Raw genomic sequence first — 20,229 nt, forward strand, 5'->3', positions numbered from 1 at the left:
TCGTGCCCCGATTAACTGAAGATCTATCAACCCCTGACTTAAATATACATAATGACTTTGCCTCTACAGCTAACTGCGGCAACAAATTCCACAGGTTCATCACTCTTTGGCTAGTTTTTTGACGGGAATAGTTGATTGGAGTACTGCGCAGATGCAACAGGAGCATTCCCGCACAGGTCTGACGAAGAGCTTTTAAAAACCCAGTCTCTATAAAAGAAAGGTACCGCCCAGTGCAGCAGTCATCATGGGAGTGGTCGTCGTCAGAGTAGTAAGGCTTTTGGCTCAACAGGGCTTCGGCGAGAACAGGCAGAGGCAAGGGAAGTTCATTCCTTATTTCTTACTTAACTCTGGAGAAAATAAGGAGGTATGTCTACTGAGCCAGTGTTCTGCTCTGGCTGTCAGATGTGGGATTTCCAGGAGAATCCCAGTCTCCACGATGGCCACATCCATGCCAGGTGCATCAAGATGCAGCTCCTTAGAGACCATGTTAGGGAACGGGAGCTGCACTGGACCTTCAGCTTGTTAGGGAAAGTGAAGCAGTGATAGATAGGAGCTACAGGGAGGTAGTCACCCCAAGGCTACAGGAGACAGATAAATGGGCGACTGTCAGGAGAGGGAAGGAAGAATGTCAGATAGTGGAGCGCATCCATCAACAATAAGTATTCCATTTTGAGTACTGCTGGGGGGACAATCTAATTGGGGGAGCAAAAGCGGCCGTGCCTCTGGCACTGAGTCCGGCCCTGTGGCTCAGAAGGGTAGGGCACTGAACAGGATGGTAGCAGTAATAGAGGACTCTATAGTCAGGGGAACAGATAGGCGATTCTGTGGACATGAAAAGGAAACGCGGATGGTAGTTTGTCTCCCAGGTGCCAGTCCGAGAAGGTTCTGGAGCCGTCCACTATATCCTGAAAAGGGAGGGTGAGCAGCCAGAAGTTGTGGTACATATCAATACCAATGACATAGGAAGAAAAAGGGAGGAGATCCTGAAAAAAGAATCCAGGGAGTTAGGAAGGAAGCTGAAAAGCAGGATCTCAAAGGTAGTAATCTCCGGATTGCTGCCTGTGCCATGCAACAGTGATGATAGGAATAGAATGAGGTGGCAGATAAATGCGTGGCTGTAGAATTGGAGCAGAGGGCAGGGATTCAGGTTTCTGGATAATTGGGACCTCTTCCGGGGCAGGTGGAACCTGTTCAAAAGGGATGGGTTGCACTTGAATCCAAGGGGGACCAATATCCTTGCGGGCAGATTTACTAGAGCTGTTAGGAGTGGTTTAAATCAATATGGCAGGGCGACGGGTACCAGTATGATAGAGTGGAGAATGAGCCAGCACGTTAACAAGTAAATGATGGATGTAGGGTTGCCAACTTTCTCACTCCCAATAAGGGACAAAAGTAGCAGTCAAATATGGAACACTTGTGTTTATCCCGAGAAAGACTGCTATGACCATGAAGCCTTGCGCAGGCACCTGTGTGCGCATGAGTGACGTGTGCATGTGTGTACGTGCTGATTTTTTTCTACAAATCAGTTTTGTCTTAATCTTCCCGATTCTGTTAAGTGAAACTACTGTACATACATTATTTCTACTTTATATAGGCTGTGTATTTATCATATCATTCCTGCTTTTACTATATGTTAGTGTTATTTTAAGTTTTATGTGTTATTTGGTATGATTTGGTAGGTTATTTTTTAGGTCTGGGAACGCTCAAAAATTTTTCCCATATTAATTAATGGTAATTGCTTCTTCGCTTTACACCATTTCAGCTTACGAATGGTTTCATAGGAACGCTCTACATTAGCAGGGGAAATATGGGACAAGGATGGTCCCATATAGGACAAGCCAATTTAGCCCAATATACGGGATGTCCTGGCTAATACGGGACAGTTGGCAACCCCGGGTGTAACACAAATATAAGTAAGGACAAGCCAATGATTGGGTACAAATGCAAACAAAGCAAAGAAAGTTAAATTATACCAAAGAAGCAAAATTCAAAAGGGTGAAGGTGCTGGACTGATGGTGCTGTATATAGCGTTCGGAATAAGATGGACGAACTCATGGCACAAATACTGATCGGTCGGTATGACGTTGTGGCCATCACTGAGTCATGGCTGAAAGAAGGCCATAGCTGGGAGCTTAACATCAAAGGATATACTTTGTATCAAAAGGACAGGCAGGAAGGCAGCAACAGCGGTGTGGCTCTGTTGGTAAGAGATGGAATCACATCTTTAGGAAGAGGTGACACAGGGTCAGAGAATGTCAAATTGTTGTGGGCGGTGTTAAGAAACTGCAAGAGTAAAAAACCATTATGAGAATCATACATAGGCCTCCAAATAGTAGCCAAGATGTAGGGTTGATATTGCAAAGGGAGCTAGAAGAGGCATGTAATAAGGATAATGACACAATTGTAATGGGGGACTTCAATATGCAAGAGGATTGGGAAAATCAGGTCAGTGTCGGATCACAAGAGGGAATTTGTTGAATGCCTACAAGATGGCTTTTTACAGCAGCTTGTCCTTAACCTACTCAGGGAAAGAATGTGTTAGATTGGGTGTTGTGTAATAACCCAGATCTTATTAGGGAGCTTAACGTAAAGGAACCCTTAGGAGGCAGTGACCATAATATGACTGAATTCATACTGCAATTTCAGAGGGAGAAGGCAAAAGAAGATAAATTATAGGCCAGTTAGCCTAACCTCAGTGGTTGGAAAAGTGTTGGAGTCTATTATTAAGGATGAGGTTTCAAGGTACTTGGAGACTAATAAAGTAAGTCAAAGTCAGCATATTTTCTGTAAAGAGAAATCTTGCCTGACAAATCTGTTAGAATTCTTCGAGGAAGTAACAAGCAGGGTGGACAATGGAGAGAGAGTGGATGTCATTTACTTGGATTTTCAGAAGGCATTTGATAAGGTGCCACACATGAGGCTGCTAAACAAGATAAAATCCTGTGGCGTTACAGGAAAGATACTGGAATGGCTGACAGCCTGGGGGCAGCGAGTGGGAATAAAGGGTTTCTTTTCTGGTTGGCTGCCAGTGTCGAGTGGTGCTCCACAGGGGTCAGTATTGGGATTGCTACTTTTCACATTGTTTGTCAATGATTTGAATAATGGAATTGATGGCTCTGTGGCAAAGTTTGCGGATGATACGAAGATAGATGGAGGGGTAGGTAATGCTGAGGAAGCAAAGCGATTGCAGCAGGACTTAGACAAATTGGAAGAATGGCCAAAAAAGTGGCAGAAGGAATACAGTGCTGGGAAATGTATGATAATGTATTTTGGTAAAAGGAACAATAGTGCGTACTATTATCTAAATAGGGAGAAGGTTCAAACATTAGAGGTGCAGAGGGACTTAGGAGTCCTCATGCAAGACTCCCAGAAGGTTAATTTACAGATTGAGGCTGTGATAAAGAAGGCAAATGCAATGTTGGCATTTATTTTAAGGGGAACAATATTAAAACAAGGAGATAATGCCGAGCCTTTATAAGACACTAATCAGACCGCACTTGGTGTACTGTCAACAGTTTTGGGCCCCATATATCAGAAAGGATGTGTTGTCATTGGAGTCCAGAGGAGGTTCATGAGGATGATTCTGGAAACAAAGGGGTTAACATACGAGGAGTATTTGGTAGCTTTGGGCCTGTACTCATTGGAATTTAGAAGAATGCAAGGGGATCTCATTGAAACCAACCAAATGTTGAAAGGACTAGAAAGGATGGATGTTTCCTATGGTGGGGTATCCAAAATTTGAGGGCGCGGCCTCAGAATTGAGGGGTGACCCTTTAGAACAGAGGCAAGGGGTAATTTTTTTAGCCAGTGAGTTGTGAATCTGTGGAATGCTCGGCCACAGACTGCAGTGGAGGCCAAGTCGGTGAGTATATTTAAGGCAGAAGTTGATAGTTTCCTGACGGCGGAGCAGATTTGATGGACTGAATGGCCTAATTCTGCTCCTGTGTCTAATGGTGTTATGGTCTTATAAAGAAATTCCTCCTCATCTCCATTCTAAATAGATGTCTTTCTGTTCTGAGGTTGTGTCCTCTGGTTTTAGATCCCCCACCATAAGAAAGATCCTCTCCACATCCACTCTATTGAGGCCTTGCAACATTTTATAGAATTCAATGAGACACCCCTCATTCTTCTGAATTCTAGTGAATACAGGAGCAGAGCCATCAAAAGCTCCCCATATGATAATCCTTTCAATCCTGATATCATTTTCATTAACCTCCTCTGAATCCTCTCTAATGTCAGCACATCTTTTCTTAGATAAGGGGCCCAGAACTGCTCACAATACTCCAAGTGAGTCTTTACCAGAGCCTTTTAAAGCCTCAACACTACATCCTTGCTTTTATATTCTAGTCCTTTCGAAATTAATGCTAACATTGCATTTGCCTTCCTTACCATCAATCTTCAGGGAATCCTGCATGAGGATTTCTAAGTCCTTTTGCACTTCAGATTTTTAAATTATCTCTCCATTTAAAAAAGTCTACACTTTTATTTCTTCTCCCAAAGTGCATAATCATACACTTCCAGACACTGTATTCCATCTGCCATTTCTTTGCCCATTCTGCTAATCTGTCTAAGTCCTTCTGCAGCCTTTCTGCTTCCTCCAAACTACCTGCCCCTCCACGTATCTTTGTATCATCTGCAAACTTGGCCATAAAACTATCAACTTCATCATCCAAGTCATTGACATATAATGGAAGAAGAATCGGTCCCAACACAGACCCCTGTGGAACACCACTAGTCACCAGGAGCCAATCAGAAAAGGCTCCATTTATTCCCACTCTTTGCCTACTGCCAATCAGCCACTGCTTTATCCATGATCGAATCCTGTAATACCATGGGCTCGTAGTTTGTTAAGTAGTTTCACGTGTGGCACCTCGTCAAAGGCCTTTGGAAAATCCATGTACATAACATCCACTGATTCTTCTTTGTCTATGCTGCTTATTCTTTCTTCAAAGGATTCCAACAGATTTGTCAGGCAAAATTTCCCCTTAAGGAAACAATGCTGACTTCAGCCTACTCTATCACGTGCCTCCAAGTACCTCGAAACCACATCATTATCAATCAACTCCAACATCTTCCCAAACACTGATGTCAGACTAAATGGCCTATAATTTTCTTTCTTCTACCTCTCTCCCTTCTTGAAGAGTGAAGTGACATTTGCAATTTTCCAGAACTCTTCAGCCATGCCAGAATCAATTGATTTTTGAAAGATCATTACTAATGCCTCCAAAATCTCTTTAGCCACCTCTTTCAGAACCATCTTTTCCTTATTCATGGCTTTTTAGTTGCTTTCTGTTGATTTTTAAAAGCTTCCCAATCCTCTAATTTCCACTAATTTTTTGCTCTGTTATATGCTCTCTGACTTTTATGTTGGCTTTGAATTCTCTGTCAGCCACGGTCACCTATGAGTGATTCAGACAGAAGGATGTTACTGCTGAGTCAAGTCTGATGACAGGTCAGTGACTGCAACAAGCATCCATTTGTGTTTAACATCTTTTGTTTCACTCTTAGGCCAACTTTACACCAAAACTGTTGCCGCTGACTGGCAGAAACCAAAGGAATTTCCCACGGTCATTATCCTAAGGATGGAATTTTATCTTTTCTTTACGATCTAAGTAACTAATTTAATTGGAGTTTGGAAGATAATGCACTTTCCCTGCAGATACCAAATTATAAATTAAAATGCTACTAGTATCAAAGTATGTAATTATAGCACACCCTGTGTCCATTTTTACACAGGAATTTACAGGAGGAACAGTTGGAACAGAAGAGTGACGCAAGATGTGTTATTATAGCATATACAGTACAATCTTCAAAAGAAAACACCACCTACTGTGCTCAAAGCAGACATTGCGGGCCAGAGCTCCTCTTCCTGTGCTCCACTTTTCCATGTTTTACGTTTGTTCTCCACTGAACCGTCAGTCTAAATGTGTCCTCTAATTCTGCAAGTTATTATTGAATCTCTGAATAATTCCACAGAGAGTACAGTCACTGATGGACATCAAACCATCTTAACCCCACGAATCAAAATAGGTGCAGAAGGTGATCCCATAATTCCCAATATTTCTATCTTTCGAGAAATCAACAATCCAGATGCACTGTGGAACCGTACAACAGCCAGACTTCCAGGAGACATCCAGTCAAACTTCTGGATGCGGGAAGATCACATGCTGAGAATTCGGGAAACTCCACGTAATAGCCAGAGGAAGTGATCGCTCAACAGATAGCAATGAGAACTCCTTTGAGAGGTTATGCCAGTGCTTTGGGAATGTGAGCAAGTGCAGTGAGGGAGGGGAGCAGATTTAGTGTAATCATCGCAAGAATGTGAGCTGATGAAATGTATCCTTGTCCACTGTACATTGAAGCAACATGAACCACGCACCCCATTAATGGGGATTAGAGAAACTAAAGCCTTACCAGACTCAACACTCAGATTGTCCACAGAATGCAGAGCAGCAACCAACAGAAAGGAATCTCATCTGAACTGTACACTGAGAGTGGTAGAATGTCAACACGAGGAGGTTACAGTCAAATTGTAAAGAAGTGGACCTGCAGCAGTCTGTTACCCAGATAGCCAGGAGAAATTAGTTTGAAGTAAAAACCAAGGAAATGGGTTCTGAATGAGAGATTGAGATATTAAACAGTATGGACAATGTTCTTCAACTATATTCAGCGTGAAGGCAGAGGCAATTCAGCCCACTGTGACTGAGCTACTTCTTTGACAGACGGAGGTCTCCAGTTATTCCCATTGCCCCCCCCCAACAGTCTTTTTCAATAGACTTGCATTTTGTATTTTTTCGACCATGTATCAATTTCCTCTTTGAAAACAACTACTGGCAGTACTTACATCACTGGCCAAGCATTTCATAACATAGAAACTTGACTGTGTAAAAATAAATTCTCCTCTTCATCCCCCTTCGTTCTGTTGCCAAGAACTTTAAATCTGTGGTCTGATGTCAACCACAGTCCATCCAGTGGAAACAATTGCGCCCCCTCTACCCTATCACAATCCTCTCGTAATTCAGAACACGTCTATTTCTCCCCTTTTCTCTTGAAATAAAAATCAGAGTTTCTCTAGTGTCTCAGTTCTACTCATCTTACTCTCCCTTAACACTAAAACCATTCTAATAAATCTCACCCTCATTCCTTTGACATCTTTCTTAACATTCCTTTTCATATTAGGGTCCATTTTCATGTTTTCTTGGCAGAGATGAACCTCAAAGTATGATATAATTATGCCTGTGTACAGTTGCACTGGTCATTAACTGTCCTATGACCCCATGCCTTCCGCTGAAACCATTTCTTTGAGCAAACTTACACAGAAACACTTGTGCTCCACAGAAGATAGTCACACAGCCCAGACGTTCCACTGCAGTGCAGTTTATGTCACACCCCTCCTCATCCAACCCTATCACTATATCCTTCTGCATTTCCCACCCTCAATTTGTTCACCAACTTTCCCGTGGATCCAAATATGCTATTTACCTCATCCTTTCACAAATTCCACATCCTCAAAGTTCAAAGTAAGTCTATTATCGAAATACGTATATCCCGACTCTGCCATGGACAGTCCCAAGTCTGGATAGAAAGGAGGAGGGTGGGGCATGGGGAAAGCAGCCCATCCTCTTACCGAAGTGCCAACAAAAGCTCCAAAGACCTCATCCCCGGGAGAGGAAGGACCCACCTGGGAAAACTTCAATGACTGGCGCAGGACAGAAGTCTCTGGCAAGCTGTTAAGTGTGGCATTTGAACCAGTAGGGATGAAGGGCTTAAGAAGAAGATATTAATGTCACCCATATATTACCCTGTGATCCATTTCGACTCTGAACTCTCTGTGTAAATAAGTTTTTTTCTGTATTCTTAATCAGGTCTTAATCTTAATCAACTCCAATTCCTCATTGGGTTTGAAGGTGGCTACCAATACCCCTTTGGGTTTACTGGTGACTCCAATTCCCCATTGGGTTTTACGGTGATTCCAATTCCCTATTGGGTTTGACGGTGGTTCCAATTCCTCCTTGGGTTTGATGGTGACTACCAATTCCTCATTGGACTTGATGGTAACTATCAGTTCCTCATTGGGTTTGACGGTGACTCCAATTCCCCATTGGGTTTAATGATGACTACCAATTCCCCACTGGGTTTAATGGTGACAAACAATTCCTCATTGGGCTTGATGGTAACTACTAATTCCTCATTGGGTTGGGCAGCCCTACCATTTCTCTGTTGCATTTAGTATTTCTGATGAAATGGACAGTAGGATGTGGGTGCCTTGCTTCAGAACTCTCCCAAAAGTTGTGGCCACTCAGTCAAACCTCTTGTTCTTTTTAAAGGCCTCTATCAGGGTCTAGAGTCATAGAAGCTCTATAGCACAGAATCAGGCCCTTTGGCCCATGCCAAACTGCTTTACTGTCTAGTCCCATTGACCCACACCTGGACCACAGCCCTCCATACCCCTCCCATCCATGTACCTATCCAAACGTCGTCAACGTTGCATTCAAACCCACATCCACCACTTCCGCTGGCAGTTCATTCCACACTCTCACCACCCTCTGAGTGAAGAAGTTCCCCCTCATATTTCACTTTGCACCCTTAACCTATAACCTTCAGATCTAGTCTCACCCAGACGCAGTAGAAAATGCTGCCCACATTTACCCTATTTTTATCCGTCATCATTTTGTATACAGTACCTCTATCAAATCGCCCCTTATTCTCCAGGCAATAAAGTCCAAACCTATTCAACCTTTCCCTGTAACTCAGGTCCCAGGTCCTGCTAACGTCCTTCTCTTTCTTAAAAAGGTTCCAGTGTATTCAGTCATTATTGATAATTAAAACCTCTCTAGCCCTGTATTATCCTCAGAAACATTTATAAATAGCTATAATGAGTTCTTGCACTCAAATCACTTTAAAGCTTGGGTACACACTAGCTCACCCTACCCCGTACACCCAAACCTTTCCCTCCCATAAGCACGTACAACTGACGCACAACCAAGTTAAACAGACACCAGAGTAATTATGCAAAAATACTCCATAATTGTTTTCATACTGACACAACCTAGGGACTCACTGCAGAACTGAAATGGGAAAATGTCTGGGGGCGGGGAAGAAACAGTTGGTGGTGGTTTCAATTTATTCCCTTTAAATTAGTAACAGGATGTAGGAGACTGCGGTTGATTTTCTCTCAGACGTTTTCACTACAGTGAGTAATTGGTGCTGTGTGAGATATAATCATGAAGTTGGTTCAGGACAGCTACTTTCCTGCATTCACCAGGTTCTTGAAATGACCTGCACAATCTGAACACTACCTTTGCAATGGACCCAACAAACTGCTTCTTGCACTACCATGGACTTGCTTCTTATTGTGGTTTTGCACCAATGTCCCATAATGTTTTGCATTATTCTGTGAAATTTATGTTCTGTGTGGTCTGAATCTGTATGCCTGTGAAGCTGCTGCAATCAAGTTTTGCACTGGACCTGTGCCTCACCGTACTAGTGCACATGACAATAAACTTCGCTTGGAATAAAATGTGCTGCAGAAATCAGAAACAGAAGAGATTCTGCAGATGCTGGAAATCCAGAGCAACACATACAAACTGCTGGAGGAACTCGGTGGGTCAGGCAGCACCTATGGAGGGAAATGAATGGCCGATGAGACCTTTCATTAGGACTGGAAAGAAAGGTAGCAGAAGCCAGAATAAAAGAGAGGAGGGGTGGGGGGAGTACGAGCTGGTGGGCGATGGATGAACCCAGGTGAATGGGGAAGCTAGGCAGGTGATGGAGGGGAAAAAGGATGCGAGGTGAGAGGTGGAAGAAGCAGAGGGCTGAAGTAGATGGAAGTTGATAGGTGAGGATCATATACCATGGAATAAAGGGAAGGGGTGGGGAATCAAAGAAAGGAAGACGAAGGTGATGGGCAAGTTGTGAAGTGAAAGGTGGAGAAGAGAAGGGGTAACTGGGCCACAGGAATCAGGAAAAACAACACCAGAGGTTCAGCAGATGCTGGAAATCCAGAGCAACACACACAAAATGCTAAAGGATCTCAGCAGGGCAGGTATTATCTACGGAAAGGAATAATCTGTTAACATTTCCCTTCCCCTCCCTGAACCTTCTTATTCTGGCTTCTTCCCCCTTCCTTTCCAGTCCAGATGAAGGATCTGGGCCCGAAACATTGACTGTTGCCTGACCTGCTGAATGCAACCAAGATCTTGTGTGTTGCTAAGGAAAAACAGGGCATGTGCGCAGAAATCGGTCTTCATGCCATAAGATTGGAGAATACCAAGATGAAATATGAGGTCTTGTTCCTCCTATCTGTGTCTGGCTTCAACATGGTAATTGAGAAGTCTGTGGACAGGGACGTCAGTGTGGGAATGGGAAGTGGAATTGAAGGGGGTGACCATTGGGAGATCCTGGCTACTGCGATGGACAGAGCAAAGGTGCTCAACCTGCGGTAGATCTTACCAATGTAGTGAAGGTTGTAATGGGAGCACTGAATGTATTAAATGATACCAATAGATTCACATGTGAAGTGCTGCCTCACCTGGAAGGATTCAGAATAGTAGTGAGGGAGGGGGAGGAGGTGTAGGGATAGGTGTAGCACTTGTCATGCAGGGGTAAGTTCATGGAGGGTGATTGCTAGAGAGGGATGAACAGACTAGGGAGTCACGGAGAGAGCAATCCCTGTGGAAAACAGAGAGGGGTAGGGAGGGGAAGATGTGCCTAGTTGTAGATGCTGGAAGTTGGGGAGAATGGTATACTGAATGCAGAGGCTCTTGGGGTAGTTGGTGAGGACAAGGGGAACCCTATTCCAGTTCTGTTGGAGCAGGGAATGGGGTGAGGACAGACATGTGGGTAATGGAGAAGATGCAGGTGAGGGCTGCAATGAAAGCAGTGGAGGGGAAAACCTGTTTTCTGAAAAAAGAGGACATCTTGGATGTCCTAGAATAGAAATACTCATCATGAGAACAGATGTGGCAGAGAGAGATTTGAGACAAGGAAATGAGAGAATGGGAAGAGGTGTAGTCAAGGTAAATGTGGGAGTCTGGTTTCCACTTGTTTTCTTTCCAGCCCTGAGGAAGGACCTGAAGCATCACAGACGCTAACAAACCTGCTGAGTTCTTCCAACATTTTGTGTGTGTTGCTGACGAAATTTGAATGTAGGGTTTAGGGAACATCAGAGATACTCTTAACTAAATGGGGGTTGAGAGGCAGGAATAGGGAGACTGACAGCAATTTGTGTAGCAAACTTCCAAAGGTAAGAGAATAAACAGAGGTAGCTTTTTTTTCAAAACAACAAATGCACAAGGTTTGTGCCTTTACAAACAACGGCATTCCACCAAGCAGCAGCAGAACCATGGTTAGCTGAAGTATTGGGTCCAATCGTGACCACCATACCTTGGAATAAGGAGAAGGCCTTAAAGAAGCTGCACTCACATCTAGGGTTTAGGTCCTGAAAGAGCTCTGCCTACCTGTGCTGCTGCTGGAGGTCCAGCAATGAAGAATTCTCCAGGCACTTATTCCTTCTCAGGTGAGCTTGTGTTGTATTTGTTCCCTGGGACCTGATCCTCATCTTCCATTTCAACATTTAAGAGAAGTTTGGATAAGTATATAAATGCTGGTCCAGGTGCAGGTCGATGGGACTAGACAGAATAATAGCTTGGCATGGACTAGATGGGCTGAAGAGCCTGTTTGTGCTGAAGTGCTCTATGGTCCTATTGCCTTGCCTCCCATAACACTAGAGATTCTACAGACGCTGGAAATCACGAGCAATACACACACACAAAATGCTGGAGGAACTCAGCAAATTAGGCAGCATCTATGGAGGGGAATGAACAGTCAACGTTTCATGTTGAGACCTTCAACAGGACTGGAAAAGAAGGGTGCAGAAGGCAGAATAAGAAAGTCAGGGTATGGGGAGGCATATAAGCTGGCAGGTGATATGTGAGACCAGGTGAGTGGGAAAGTGGGTGTGTGGGTGGGTTGAAGAGGGTATAGGTGGAAGAGGTAAAGGGCTAATGAAGAAGGAATCTAATAGGAAGAGAGAGTGGACTATGGAGTAAAGTGAAGGATCTCCCAGTGGCCACCCAGTTCAATTCAACTCTGAATTCCCATACCGACATGTTGGTCCACGATGAGGTCCCTCGAATGCCATGATGAGGCAAACTCAGGTTGAAGGAGCAACACCTCATATTCCATCTGGGTAGCCTCCAACCAGATGGCATAATCATCCAGTGCTCCAAGTTCCAGTAATTAACCCTCTCTCTTTTTCCATTTCCCATTCTTGCTCCTGTCTCACCCTTCTCCTCACCTCCCTATCATCTTTCTCTGGTACTTTTCCTCCTTTCTTTACTCTGAATGTTCCCTTTCCTCTCCTGTCGGATTCCTCCTTCTTCTGCCCTCTACCTCTGCCGCCTAACCCCTCCCAGCTTCTCACTTCATCTCCCCTCCCCTACATACCCACCCACCTTCCCCCTCTCCCGGTCTCCCCTATCTCCTGCCAGCTTATTCTGGCTTCTATCCGCTTACTTTCCAGTCCTGATGAACTGTCTCAGCTGGAGATGTTGACTGTTTATTCCCCTCCATAGACGCTGCCTGACTTGCTGAGTATTTTGTGTGTTTGACCTTGCCCCATGTACCCGTTTCTGAAGGCTGGTACTCCCTCATTTCCAACACATCTGTGTCCATGCCCTACCCCACACCTTGTCACAGGCTTCCCACTGGAGCCACCACCTTAGAAAGCACCACCTTGGGAAAACGATCATTAAACCAGCACAACTGTTGCCCACCCTTTGGCGTGTGTGTATGTGCCCCATGATTCACTGACTGAAGGGCACATGACAATATACATATCTTGCCTATTTTTATATCACTCCAATCAATATTGTGTATGCAAATATTATGTAAAAACATCTGCAGTTCTATGGTTTTCTGTGTGTGAAGCCATTTTGTCTCTAGGTTGCAACACACTGGCTCCTAAAGGAACCTCCCTCACCACTCATTACCAAAACTCCCTTGAGGCCGAACACCAAGTTAACCATGCATGGTTGATTCAATGTGTATTTCACACTCAGAAGTTTCCCGGCGGTTACCTTTACTCATCTGAAAAGCCCCACAGAAGTTAACAGTTACATGAACAGACATCCCACCTCTCCCGGAAGTTCCGGGAGTCTCCCGCCTATCGATAGTGGCTTCCTGATGCCCGGAAATTATATACATTATCCCAGAAATAGATTTTTTTGAGAGAGAGAGGGAGAGGGAGAGCGAGCATCCTGATTGGTCTCTCTTCGTGCTAAGCATGGTCCCCAACCACCGGGCCCCGAGGAAACAACATGATTTGGCGATATGAAACGATATGAGTCAGCTGCATCTTTCCTCATTCCCTGTCATGCCCACTGTTGAATTTTAATGCACACGAGGTCATCAGTGACCCAAGACGTGCAAAGGAATGGGTCCTTGACCCATTTGTGAATGTTTCCGGTGAATCTTCCATGTCAGTGCGGGAAAAAGATCAACTCCTCGAGCTTGCAAGTGACGGTGGGCTGAAAAGTATGTTTGATATAACATCTCTGCCAGCATCCTGGATCAAAGTCAAGGCTGAATATCCTGAGATAGCCACGGAAGCACTGAAAACGTTGCTTCCATTTCCAACATATTTCTGTGAAGTGGAGTTCTCTGCGATGAATGCAACGAAACCTAAATTGCGGAATAGACTGGACATAAGGGACCCCCTTCGAGTATCGCTGTCTCTCATCACCCCTCGATGGCACCGTGTTGTTGCAGGAAAACAAGCCCAGGGCTCCCACTGATTCAGCGATATTGGTATGTTGCAATGATTTTATATGTTCATACGAGGAAAATATGCGCTGTGTGTTTAATATCCAAACATTACTTAAAATGTTATGATGCTATTGACTTATAAGTGACTTATAATCATTGGTCCCCAACTTCCGGGCGGCGAAGAATACAGCGGTGTCCGGGACACACCCAGCACATCTTTAAGAAAAAAGCCGAAGTAAGCAAGCTAATTGATTAGGTGCCACCCGGCACGTAAATGTCGGCCCAGATCAGAGGCAATAGGCAATAGGCGATAGACGATTGCCGATTGCGTTGCCTCTGATCTGGGCCGACATTTACATGTCGGGCAGCACCTAATCAATTAGCTTGTTTATTTCGGCTTTTTTCTTAAAGATGTGCTGGGTGTGTTCTGGCTACTGCTGTATTGTCCGCAGATCGGTATCGGTTCGCTGCCCGGAGGTTGGGGACCACTGTTATAATTGACTTATCACTACATTCATGTGAGGAAAATATGCGCTGTGTGCTTAATATTAAATCCATTAGATAAACCCTTTTAGAAACGAAATTGAGTGTATTAGCCACTTACAAGTGACTTATACTTATCACCTATAGTCCGGTCGCATTTAACAAACCCCCCCCCCGCACCGACCCGGTTGGTCCACAAGAATATTGTTAATATTAAACCGGTCCACTTTGCAAAAAACGTTGGGGACCCCTGATTTAAACTAGCTGGCTGGCTACCAAGGAGCTACGCTATTGATGTCCTACGTGATGAGGCCAAACTCCCTGTAGACTTGCTTATAGTTATAATAGAATAAACATGATAATATGATATAAGTACATATTTCAATGTCACATTTGCTGCATATACCCAACCTGGTTTACAGATTAGACAAAATCACTAAACAAAGTATTACATACACCCTTGGAGGTTGACCGGGGGGGGGGGGGGGGTGGTGCTACCCCCCAACATGAGTTTTTGCAGGGTGGGATGTCTGCATGAAATGCTCAAGGAGATCGCCCAATGGTGACAACAAATAGCAATGCTGCCATTGTAGAGGCCTCCAGACAGCAAGGTTTAGTGGCTAGCACAATGCTTTACAGTACCAGTAACCCAGGTTCAATTCCTGCCACTGTCTGTAAGGAGTTTGTATGTTCTCCACGTGACTGTGTGGGATTTCTCCCACAGTTCAAAGTCCAAACCCTCCGGTTGGAAGGTTAATTGGTCAGTGTAAATTGTCCCGTGATTAGGCTAGGATGAAATTAGGGATTGCTGGGTGGCGTGGCTCAAAGGGTCAGAAGGGCCTATTCTGCACTATGGCTCAAGAAATAAATAAATAAACATTCTCTGTTAAACTAAGGAACTTTAACAAGCATTGCCATGGTCAGCTCTGAGCATAAATTCACTCCTCCGACACAGTCCATCGTAAAAGAAAGGAAGGATTTGCATTTAGATATCATCTTTTCCAGCCTCAGGAAAGGTACCACAGCACCTGCCCAGTTGAGCCTCAATCAGCAATGTGTCCAAGTAACCTGTTCTTAGTGATCTTTGCTGAGGGGCAAATACTGGCTGGGATAATGGGAAGATTCCATGCACATCATCAAATGATTCCATGGGAATAATTACATCCATGTGCAAGTCCACCTTGCAGTCCAGTCTCCCAACTGTACAATACTGAGTCACATCTTCAAGACTTTTCCACTGACTAGGACATCATAATTGTTGTAATGTGAGCATTATTAAAAGTTAATACTAAGATCCATTTTGCTGAATTGGAAAGAGATTAACCCTCCTACTATATTTCATTGGTTTTCACAAACTATGGTGTGTCTGAATTTGGAAAAAATTAGAAGTGCGGTTTATGACCCTTCCATTAAATTTGAAAAAACTTGGAGGCCATTCATTCAGCATTTTCATTTGATGTAATTTGACCATTTCCAAACTTGTTTTATTTCTCTGTACTGCTGGTTGAGAGGAGTGGAGTTGTCGACACTAAGGTTTTCTTCTTCCCATTTTTAAGTTGTTAGTATTGCCCAAGTCTTTTAGTTTAGTTGACTAATTCTGTTTAGTTTTTTTTGGGATGGGGTTTGTTTTTTTTTCTATTTTTTTTCATGATTTTTCTTCAGTTTTTTTTTGCTTTGTATTATTCATTGTTATTCTACACGATTGGGAGCTTTGTCAATTTATACTATTTGGTTTTACAATTACTCATTTTAAGTGTAACAATGTCTCTCCTACTATTTGTATTATTGCTATGTTATGTTTTCATTCTATGAAATTAATAAAAAGATTGAAAAAGAAAGAAAGAAAAGTTAATACTAATTAGGATAATGGGGGGTTTTACTTCCGTTCTTTTTTACTTCCCGTGGACTCTGTATATAGTGTGTCCGCCATGCTGTACGGGTTGTGAAAGCCTCTGTATATACATAACGGTTTTGAAGTTCGACATAAAGTTGTTTCTTTGGCATGAAGTTGTCGAGTGCTCCTTTTTCAAAGTAGAAGTTACCACAATAATCATTAAAAGTTTTAGCTATGAGGACAAACTGACACTGACTAAAATTAAGATGATTAGTAGATATAGGTGGTTTAGAGGGCAGACCACCACAGAATTACAGAATTAGACTGCACAGAAGTGAGCTCTTCATCCTGGCATACCTATGCCAAACAGTCTGCATATATATATATTTGCCTGCATTAGGACCGTATCCCTGTAAGCCTTCTGCAGAAGGAACTTACAATTGCAAACTAAATACACTTGATTGGCACTGATGTCAGAGGTTCTTCACTGCGCAATGATTAATGGAAGTCAGCAATGTGCCCCACTAAAAAGCTGCAGAGGAAAGTTCAATCAAGACTTTCTGTAACAAGACAAACAGACTTTTGTTACTGAGATGTGCTCAGGGATAAAGGAACACACAGAGCAGGTAAGTGGAGTTGAAAAGCAGTTCAGCCAGAATGGGAATGTGTAGTGAACAGTCTCAAGGGGCCGAATGCGCTCTCGCTGCTGCAGGACATGGTTTCAATGGCTCTTTCTTTACTCATGGAGCAAAGTCAATTAATCCATCATGTTGCAGTTTATTTCAGTTTTGTAACTAGGCTTTCTTGTAGCCTTTTCAGCAACCTTGTCTGGAATTGGCTTGATTAAGCGCCTTGTTTCTGCCGGTCACAAATTAGACTGCTTTCATACTCCCAAAGTGACTCAAAACAAAACCTATTTTTACCAGCAGTAGTAGGGTGGGCTGTGAATGAATCCATCTGTGAAAGGCAGGCAGACGCAGGACGCCCTTTCTTCAACACTTAGCAGCCTCTGCACCTCATCACTCCAGCTTGTTTTAGCAGCGCACAATCAGACGTGTACCCACCCTCTCTCTGTGTTCTCTTCCCCTCCTTGTGCAAAACATTTTAATAATCAACTGGAGCAGTTTAACAAGCTCCTCTCCTCTCGCCACCACCCCCGCCGCAGCCTTTTCTGGGCAGCAGAAGGAAGCCAGATGTTCAGTTCTGTTTTACATGATTACAAAAAATCTTGTTGATCTCCCCCACTCCAGTTGAAGCTACTAGCAGGTCCGGCTGCTGTTATTGGCACTCCTTCTAACGAGCAAATAAGCACCTAAAGTTGCCCATAACTTGTCGCATCCTTCTCAAAAGCGAACACCTATCCTAGTGGATCCTTGGTAATGACGCGTCAAATTCTACAGAGGTTATATTATTGATTGTGTACTAATTTCTCCTAATTACAACCACCACCATCCAGTTCTTTCATTAAGTCCCAAACTTTGGAAGATACGTAGGAAAAAAATACCTTTACTTAATTGGAGCTGGACCTAAAGGTAATTTTATGCACTTTAGGTTTGGCGTACAGATGAGTTGCCAAGGTGACAAGGCGCCAGATGTAAATAGGCATAAGAACTTTTAGCCGGGAGAAGAACTCCAATTAGAAAGGACATGAAATAAAGCTCCTGGTTCATGAAAAATGAGAAATCACTTGGAGAGTTGACAACATTAATGGATGCGGACAAACAAGTATGCAAATTATCTAGGCGAACTTGCAAAAGGATTGGCATCTTGAGAAATATTTCAGCCATGGCCAAGCAAGCGCCAAGGACTTTTGTGCTAAGTAAATAGTAAAACATCGATAAATAACAAAATGAATAACCCAACTGACAGGCCAGTATTTGCTATCAACTGGTTCACTGCTTACTTTCAACCAGCAGACTCCTGCCTTATTGAGGCCTTCTGACAGGGAAGGGTCAAAACCAGCGACACTGTCACCCCAAATGCTTTATGGCGAGATCCCAACACAGCAACTTGCTGTTGATTATTTTATTTAAAGCAATGGACACAAGCCCTTCAGCCCACTGAGTCTACACCAACCACACGTACCCTAGTCCTCCACCCATCCCATTTCACTCTTCTCCACATTCCTATCAACTGCCCCTAGGTCCTTTATTAATCTTTGAGGAAACGGAAACACCTGGGAAAAACATTGTCATAGGAATAACATGCCAACTCCACAAAGAGAGCACTGGAGGTCAGGATCGAACCTGGGTCACTGGAGCTGAGAGGCAGTGGGCTTACTGATGGTGCTGCTGTGCTCTTCAGATAGTTCACTTTGATGCTCCAAGTACAGTACCGGAGTACCACACTGTCAGAGATGCTGTTTTACAGAGGCAAAGTTCAACCTGATCGCCCCGTCCAAGCAAAACACGATGAAGCTGGTCTGATCAAGGGCTGGTGAGTTTTCTCTCAGTGTTCCAGCCAACCTTTGTCCCTCAACCACAAGTGCAGAAGAAATTGGAGCAGGAGTAGGCCAACTGCCCCTTGAACCTGCTCCATCAATCATCATGGCTGATCTTTTGCACCATTCTCCATCACCCCATCACTATCCCTACATTCCCTCATTCCCTTCATGACCACAGATCTATTTTCACAACATCTGAACCTCCAGAGCAGATCACGGTAGGGCATTTGAAAGGTTGGCTGCTTTTGAGACTAGTTTAGCTTGGAAATTTGGTCAGTATGGACCTGTTGTACACGCTGCATAAATCTATAACTCTAAACGCACCAAAGTGGATCATCTCCACTGATCCACATCATATTTCATCTGCCATGCTCAGGACTCCTCACTCAACTTAACCATATCTCCTTGAAGCCTCTTCACATCTTTTCCAAACTCACAATCTAACATTAGTTCAAAGTTAAAAGTAAAAAGTATATATATGTCACCATATACTACATTGAGATTCATTTTCTTGCAGGCATTCACAGTAGAAAGAAGAAATACCATAGAATCAATGAAAAACCTACAAACACTGACAAGGAAGCAATGTACAAAGGAAGTCAATCTGTGCAAATACATAAAAACACAAATAATAATAAATAGATAAACAAACAAACAAACGGAGAACATGAGTGCTAGAGTCCTGGAAAGAAAGTTCATAGGTTGTGTTCAATGATCAGTTGAGGGTTCAGGTGAGTGAAGTTGTCCACACTAATTCAGGAGCCTGATGGTTGAAGGGACTAACTGTTCCTAAGCCTGGTGGTGTGGGACCTGAAGTTCTTGTAGCTCTTTCCCGATGGCAGCACTGAGAAGACAGCATGGCCTGGATGGTGGGGGTCCTTGATGATGGATGCTGCTCTCTTGTGGCAGCACTCTTTATAGCTGTGCTCAGTAGTGGGGAGGGCTCTACTGTGATGAACGGGGCTGTATCCACCACTTTTTGTAGGCTTTTCAATTCTTGGGCATTGGTGTTTCCAGGCTGTGATGTTAACCACTCCTGAGCAAACCTGGAAATGTACCACTTGGTCTCTTCAGCCGAACATTGAAATGGATTGTGAGTAGCTGAAGCCCAGGCAGCAAACCTTGTGCAACCTCACCTGTCACAGCCTGTTAACCTGAGAACAATCCGTTTATTCCCACTCTGCTTTCTGCCCAATAGCCAATATAACAAAGCCAGATATCTTGAATATTATTACCTGCTGTCTGGGGCATACGCCAGACGCAGATTAGCTGATTTGTTTCCGACATGACATTAGCAGCTAAACTGCAGAAGCACATTGTTAGTTCTAAAGGTAGTTGTTCCAAGCCATGGAAACCTCTTTCATACTGTGCAAGAGTAGACCTCGAAAAGGAATCCACTTGAAAATGTTACAGGCAATTACTCCAGGCATTGACTTGTACAGATTCTGTTTCATCCTGCATCACAGAGGCATAAAATAATATTGTTTAGAAACAGGCCCTTCAGGCTAACTGGTCCATGCCGACCACAGCATCCTCCCTGTTAGTCCCAGTTACCATGTTTGACCCATAATCCTCCAAGCTCCTTCCCTCCATGTGCCTATCCCAATGCTTCTTAAACATTGCTATTGCACCCACCTCGACTACTTCCTCTGGCAACTCATTCCAGATACTCACTACTTGCTGTGTAAAGAAGTTACCTCTG

The 20,229-nt window shown here is 43.7% G+C and overlaps 1 protein-coding gene across 1 annotated transcript in view; it reads right to left on the reverse strand.

Moving 5' to 3' along the window:
• Positions 1-19,844, reverse strand: part of LOC140202013 (pleckstrin homology domain-containing family G member 1-like) — a 114,851-nt gene extending 95,007 nt beyond the window's left edge. The window contains exon 1 of the mRNA XM_072266879.1: positions 19,763-19,844. Coding sequence (XP_072122980.1) covers positions 19,763-19,844 — 82 coding nt within the window. The remainder of the gene's footprint in view (positions 1-19,762) is intronic.
• Positions 19,845-20,229: the final 385 nt, after the last annotated feature.

This window comes from Mobula birostris, chromosome 8, assembly GCF_030028105.1.
Source record: "Mobula birostris isolate sMobBir1 chromosome 8, sMobBir1.hap1, whole genome shotgun sequence".
In the NCBI taxonomy this organism is placed as follows: domain Eukaryota; kingdom Metazoa; phylum Chordata; class Chondrichthyes; order Myliobatiformes; family Myliobatidae; genus Mobula; species Mobula birostris.